Below are 7,647 nucleotides of genomic sequence, written 5' to 3'. Positions count from 1 at the left end.
CATTCTCCGGTATGGCATGTTGTTGTTCTCCAGGATTCAACACGGTCCTCTCGCCATGAAAAACCCATACGTGATAATCTTTTACAAACCCATTCTTCAAAATATATAATTCTAGATCATCGGTATTTCGATAGCTATTATTTCTACAACCATACTTAGGACATGAGCATTTAATCGGCACTTCACTCATACAAGCTGGATGACCTAAGGAAAACTGGATAAACTCTTTCACTTTTCGGGAAATCCTGGGGTTAACAACCCCCTCGTGAGTCTCTGATACATCCAACTATGGTCTTGATCCATCTTTATAGCGCGGATAATTAGATGAAGATTCACATCTAATCGTGTTTATTATCTTAATTACATCTTCTATGATTTATTTTATTTTGTCACATGTACAACATGTACACCGAGAATTAGTATTAATCCTAATCCTAATTCTCATTTTTTATTTTTTTATATTTAATATTTTAAGAATCGCCAATAATAATTTAAATAATAATTTATAATTCTAATTCCACGATTATATATATATATAAAATCCTAAATTCACAATTGTATATAATCCTAAATTCATAAGAATTTAAATAATTTCCAACATAAATCATATACAACCCTAAATTCACAAAAATTATAAATCCATAATAATTCTATATAATTCTAAATCCAAAATCCAAACAAATTCTAAATCTGAAATGCATAAAAATTCTAAATCCATAAAAATTCTATGTATAAAATTATTTATAATTCTATTTCCTAAAAATTTCTATATAATTCTTTACAATTATATTTCCTAAAAATCCTATATAATTCCTAAAAAATTAAATATAATTCTGTATAATTCATAAATAATTCGATATAATTCCTAAAAAGTCCTATATATTTCCTAAAAATTTTTATATGATTCCTAAAAAATTCTATATAATTCTGAAAAACCTATCTAAAAATCTATATATTTTTTAAACAATAATATAATTTTTTCTAAAAAATATTCTAAAAAACTTATCTAAAAACCTATATATTTTCTAAAGAATAATACTATTTTTTTCTGAACAATTTTCTAAATAAACTATATAATAACCTATATCTAAATAATTTCTAATTAAACTATCTAATAATATTTTTTTCTAAACAATTTCTAAATAAACAATTTCAAAACAATAGTACTATTAATATAACAAATTTAAAATAAGAAAAACGTACCAGGCTGGGCGGGCGATAACACCGAGTGGGCGGTCGAACTCCAGAAACTGGCGGGAGTGACGGGCGGGCAAACTCCAGAAATCGGCTGGAGAGGCGGGCATACGAACTTCGGCTGTTGGGCGGAAGAGGAGGTAAAGGAGAGGCGGGCGCGGGCAAACTCCACAAATCAGCGGGAGTGACGGGCCAGAGTGAAGAGGAGGGAGAGAAGAGGAGCGAGGGGGCGGGCGGGCGACTAGTGCTGGTCGGAAAGCTGCAGAAGGGGCGAGAAGGGAGAGAATTCGGCGGGCAAGGAGCGAAAGTAAGGGCAACATGAAATTCTGCGTAAATTTATAGAAGGTGTCAGCTTAGCGACGGATTTATCCGCTGCTAACCTGTAGAACCAGAGAGGGTCCCAAAGTTAGCGACGGATTTTAAGAGATCCGTCGTTAATCTACGAGGTTCTAAGGTTGCGACAATATCTGCGACGGATGTGTTATCCATCGCTAACTCCGTCGGTAATGTTGAATATTTGAGACGGAATCAAGAATCATCGATAAAACAGTGTTTTCTAGTAGTGGATGCTCACTAAGAACATCACAATCGACATCGAATTTGATGTTAAGAAAGCTTTCAAACTGGCAAAGTCGATATTCTTTCTGTTTCACTCTGCCCTCAAGAATCTCCTCTCCTCCTTCTCTCTTAATTTAATAAACGTAAATTTCAGTCTCACCGAATTTAGTACACGTGTCAAAAGTGAGCCAAATACGAAATCAAATAAGTGGAATAATTATAGTAAATGTGAAACAACAATGAATTAGAAATGCAAATCTTCCTTGAATTTAGTTGATCAGGAGGCAGAAACATAATGAATTGAACTTGAACAATGACACATGCGTTATTTATGGAGATAATAAACAAAGGCCACAGATACATCCTTTTCTCAGTTGATATTAATTACAATATAATTGTGAATTACTCCCTCTATCCCCTTATATAGTTCCCGTTTAATATTTTCTAAGTAATTTAAAAAATTATGAAGAAGAAATTAAATAGAAGAGAAAAAAGTAAAAATTTTAATGATTAGAGGAGAGAGATAGAGGAAAGAAAAATAAGACAAGTTTAATCTTATAAGTTCGTGTATGTAAGAACTAGAATGTATGCAGCAGGTAAAAAGTAATGTAATATAATAATTTTTGGTGGGCATGCATGCAGCTAAGTATTTGGGATTGAAGACTCCAATCTCATATTCATGGATGAAAGCGAGACCCCTGAAAGCAAAGCACGGTGTGAATTTTGCTTTTGGAGGCACCGGACTGACTAACACAACCGCCACCGTCCATGCCGGCTTACCGAACATGACCTCTCAGATTGATCTCTTTCAACAAATGCTCTCAGGAAATGACGTCGTTCGTATTAACTCCGACTTGTCTGACTCCATTGCTTATGTCTCCGCAGTTGGCAATGACTATGCAACTTTCATCGCCACCGGTGGCACAGTGCAGGTACAAATTTAGCTTCTCTTTTTTTCCGATCCATTCTAATTTAGATCTTAAACAAAACTTATAGGTTAAGACGAAATGATCAATCAATAAGTATTATTTGTTTTCGGATATCAATGACGATAAAAAACTCTTTAACTAAGAAATAAAAATACATCCTAGTTATTTGATTTTTTTAAATTCAATGACAAGGATTAGACCCGGTAATCGGATCGGTCAGGTCAGGTTCGGGTCATCTTGGGTCGTATCATTTCAAGTCGAATTTTTACCGGGGTATAATGGGTTGGGTTATAACGGGTTTAATGTCGGATCGGGTCGGGTCAACAAGTCGGTTGATGTAGAATTTCTTTTCTGCTTTTTGTAATACTTTTTAGAAAAAACATAATAAAACACTTTTTAAAATAAAAAAATTATTAAAAAATGAAAATATTTTCTTCTTACTTAATTTCATATTTTGTATGCTTATATTCTTGACTCAACAGGTCGGTTCATACTTTGACCCAAACATTCTGGGGTCATCGGGCTTGGTCAAAACAAGTTTCGTGTAAAAACAGGTCAGGTTTGTATGACCCAGACACAGTTTAGGTCGGGTTTGTAGGTTGGGTCGATTTTTTCCAGTTCTGCCTAGGATTGATCTTGCAGTCAATGGTCAATGACCAACGTCGGCCAATACTGGTCAAGGTCATTTCTTTGCATTAATGTATGGTTTTTCTGTGCACTACTGCATGACTTGTCTGCATTATTGTGTAGTTTCTTAACATTAATGCATGGTTTATTTGCACTAGTGTGTGATGTATTGGCATGAGTGCATGGTTTTTGTGTATTAGAGCATGATTTTTGTACATTAGTGTATGACTTTGTTTGGATTAGTGAATGATTTATGTTTGTTAGTGCATATTTTTTAGCACTAGTGCATGATTTTTTCCATTAATGCATGGTTTCTATACACTAGTGTTTGGTGTGTCGGTATTAGTGCATGGTTTATGTGCATTAATGTATGGTTTATGTGCAATATTGAATGGTTTCTTACATTAGTGCATGATTTGTTAGTGTTAGTGCATATTTTTTTAGCATTTGTACATGATTTCTTTCTATTTAGTGTAGACTTCTATGCAGTAGTTCGTGATTTTGGTATTTGTTCATGATTTTTGTGCATTAATTCATTAGTGCATGGTTTCTCTATATTAGTACATAGTTTATGTGCATTTGTACATAATCAATGCTAAACGATCAATGATGATCAACAACACGCTGGTCAAAATCAGACAATCTAAAGCGTAGGGTTGTTTTTAATCTTACACTCTAGGTTGTTTGTCATTTCTCATTACCATATTTATTTTTGGTTGACACTTTTCCTTAGTTTTTTCTCTTGTGTGTCAAGATAGGTCAAGTTATTAATTTTACTTTATCATTTACCTATTCACCCTTATAATTTTATCCAAATTTCTTTTTTTCTAGCAATATCTGATGTATATGATCAATATATAAGTATGAAATACATTATTATGCATATTTAAATCATAATGTCTATACAAATATGTACAACCTTTCGTTAATATTCTCCAATATTCAGCTTTTATAATTTTTTTAGGTTTTGAAGCGAACTACCGTTATTTATCGATTTTTTATACAAACCATCACTAATTAGTAATTATATTAGAGGGTTAATTGAGTGCCGACTGTGCGGATTACTTTAGTGCACTAGTATATTACTGGATAATGCACTACTAAAAAGTGCGATTGAAAAAGTTGTTCAAGGTCTTCATTGAAAGCGATAACATAGAAGAAGAAATTCAAAATTAAAATTTTACTCTTATTCACTAATTTTTTAGGTATTTTTCTTAAAGGAACTAATTTCTAAAGAAAATCACGTACAAACCGGGTAAAAATAATTATAAAAATATGTTATGTGTGATTCAGTTATTTTATACTTTTTACAAGAAGGTTTGGCAGATTTTTTATGTTACGGTAATTTGGCAGCGACGAATATAATATGGACATGTTAGTATAATTAATAATATAAAGGGTGATTTTGTGTAATAATTGACAAATGCAATTTGCTAGTTTTACATTTTTTACGGACAGATTTTAATGTGAGTAGTTTTTGTTAATAGAAAACACAATTTAAACAGTTTAAAATAATTAATAATGTAAAGGGTGAATTTTATTGCAAAAGCTCATAAACAAAGGTGTAGGTTGATGTAAAACCTCTTAAAGTATTTGAAATTATGTCATGAATGCAAGTTATGGACGGTTCACTGTTTCGAATTTTTTATTTGGGCAATTAAAAGTGATTGTTACGGCTTTCAAGCTGACGATTCTTTAATAATTTTTATTTCTACGTGCATAAATTTACTTACACAAATTTACAATGTTTTTATTTTAGATGTGCTTCAATATATTATATTTGTTATTTGTCATATAGATAATCGCTGAATTCGAACAAATATATACACAAATTTAACACATTTAAACATTTTCATTTTAAAAAGCATTTCTCGTATGATATTTTTCCTATATTATATTTTGAAAAAATATCCTAGGAATTGTTAAAGTGAACTATCAAGTTACTAATTACATGGTTAATAAATGCATCGTTAAGATGTTAAGCATAATGTATTAAATAGGTCGGATGAGTCTAAAGTGTATGAAAATTTTGGGTTGAAAGGATCAAGTCATATCTTTTTTTTATGGGGTCTATCTTCTGTTCTCTCTAAATTTCTAAAACAAGATAAAAATATTCAAAAACTATGATACCATAAATTTGTTACAAATCAAAGGGTAGTCCAATTTTAGGTGTTCTCTAAATCACGGTTTAACAAAGTAAAAACTGATTCTGAATTTGTAGGAGCTGCCTAGTTTCATTGCAAAAGTGGTGAACCAACTCACCCTAAGTATGCAAAGATTATTGGGGCTAGGAATAAGGAGGATTCTCGTGACAGGACTACAACCTCTAGGATGTGCGCCACAAATCACTGCCATTGACTCCTTCCGCCGCTGCAACTCCACCTTCAACTCCGCAGTGCAACTCCACAACGCCCTCCTACAACAAGCCGTTTCCAACCAAAGTGATGTCATTCATATCCTTGACCTCTACAACTCCTTCTTTAGTGCCTTTAAGAAGAAGGATTCGTCTTCAGGTATAGTATCAATGGAATTATGAAATCGTAAGTTCCATTAAATTTTAATTCTAATGACCATTTTATATAAACTCGATGTTGTTGAAGTTTGGATTTTCGGACACAATCCGATCCGAACTCGGATCGATCCCATGTGCATTATCCAATCTGATTTTCAGATCGAATCGGATGCACACACCAAGCTAGACCTAACCACAACAGTAATTGATTTGCACTAATTGTTTATAGGAGGTTTGCGGTTCAAACATCCTTTGAAGCCGTGTTGTTTCGGGACTACCTCAATGTCGAGGTGCGGGGATGTGGATAAAGATGGTAACAAGCTGTATACACTCTGCGATGACCGTGCAGGAGCATTCTATTGGGACACAAATCATCCTACACAAGAAGGATGGAAAGTAATATATCCCAAACTCAAAACTACTATCAAGAAAGTAATGCACTAACTAATTGATTTTTTCTAGTACATTGTTGATTTCTGGATATGAAAATTAATATTTAAATTTCTTTCATTATGTTTCTGTCAGCATTTTTTAGGATACTTGGTATCATAACTCTTGCGTGAATCTTACTCTTAATCATTTTCATCTCAATCCTATGTTTTCTAATCCTATCCTTCCGGTAGAAGTTAAGCTTTTTTTGTCATTCCTTTACTCATTTAATGCCTCTCTAAAACTCAAATATATTTACTTACTGTTTTAAATTAACTTGAATTGCCTTATTTTAAAAATAATTAAAGAAAATAACTTGCTTGAAAATGGAGATTTAGAGTGATTTAGGAAGAGAGTGTTTTGTATAATTTTTTGTATTCAAATTGTACTTAAATGACCTCTATTTATAGAAGGAGGAGATTACCTACCAATTGTAGGCTATTAAATACAAAGGTGAATTATTCGCATAATACTACTATTTACCTTAGTAAATTGTCTTCACTTAAGTGGATAAGTGAAACAAATAATAACATAGCACTCCCCCTTGAATAATCACCTTTGAATCGTTGCGGGATATAATGTACGTTGCCTCATTAAAAACCTTGTCAAGTAAAACCATGTGGGATAAAAGCTTGATCGAAGGGAAAAAGAGTACAACTGTGAATCCCGTTATATGCCTTGATGATGCCTCATTAAAAACCTCGTCAAGCAAAAAAACCCTGTGGGAAAAAAAGCTTGATCGAAGGGAAAAAGAGTGCAGCGCGCATGAAGCCCCCCTGAGATCAACGTGTGTCTCTGAGTCTGCTCATTCCAATCCTTGATACCAGTTCTGCAAACTTCTTGGGAGGTAATGAATTTGTAAACATATCAGCCAAATTATCATTCGACCGGATCTGTTGAACGTGGATTTCTCCAGCTTCGTCCAATTCATGACTAGAGAAGAATTTGAGTAAAATGTGTTTTGTACGATCTCCTTTGATATAGCCTTTCTTCATCTGAGCAACGCATGCGGAGTTGTCTTCATATAGAACTGTTGGCCCGCTGGTGACAGGCGTTATTCCACATTCTTTCTGATGAATATAATCATTGCTCGTAATGCCACGCATTCCCTTCCTGCCTCGTACAAGGCAATCAACTCTGCTTGATTTGATGATGTTGCAGTCACCGTCTGCTTATTTGATCTCCATGATATGGATGTGCCTCCGTATGTGAATACATAGCCATTTTGTGACTTGGCTTTATGTGGATCAGACAAGTATCCTGCATCTGCGTGCCCCGAAGGTAGCAAAATATGTGTTTGATCCCATTCCAATGTCTCCTTGTAGGAGATGAGCTAAACCTGGACAAGAGGTTTACGACAAAATCAATATCTGGTCTTGTATTGTTAGTTAATACATC

General features: G+C 33.6%; 1 protein-coding gene across 1 annotated transcript; it reads left to right on the top strand.

Moving 5' to 3' along the window:
• The first annotated feature begins 2,384 nt into the window (after nucleotides 1-2,384).
• On the top strand, nucleotides 2,385-6,039 carry LOC141252089 (uncharacterized). Its single transcript, XM_073670461.1, has 3 exons — nucleotides 2,385-2,684; nucleotides 5,530-5,821; nucleotides 5,909-6,039. Exons 1-3 carry the CDS (start codon nucleotides 2,385-2,387, stop codon nucleotides 6,037-6,039), a joined length of 723 nt encoding a protein of 240 aa, XP_073526562.1.
• Nucleotides 6,040-7,647: the final 1,608 nt, after the last annotated feature.

The sequence above is a fragment of the Phyllobates terribilis genome, unplaced genomic scaffold (genome assembly GCF_046119375.1).
Source record: "Phyllobates terribilis strain yellow unplaced genomic scaffold, ASM4611937v1 Scaffold_8152__1_contigs__length_32410, whole genome shotgun sequence".
Lineage (NCBI taxonomy): Eukaryota > Metazoa > Chordata > Amphibia > Anura > Dendrobatidae > Phyllobates > Phyllobates terribilis.
This window is presented reverse-complemented; position numbering and strand designations above follow the sequence as displayed.

What these genes read in the sequence shown, in the direction of transcription:
- LOC141252089 (XM_073670461.1), top strand. Translation starts at nt 2,385, where the DNA reads ATGCATGCAGCTAAGTATTTGGGATTGAAGACTCCAATCTCATATTCA. An exon ending in CCACCGGTGGCACAGTGCAG is followed by an intron (nt 2,685 to 5,529) that starts GTACAAATTTAG and finishes CTGAATTTGTAG; the next exon opens with GAGCTGCCTAGTTTCATTGC. An exon ending in GAAGAAGGATTCGTCTTCAG is followed by an intron (nt 5,822 to 5,908) that starts GTATAGTATCAA and finishes ATGTTGTTGAAG; the next exon opens with TTTGGATTTTCGGACACAAT.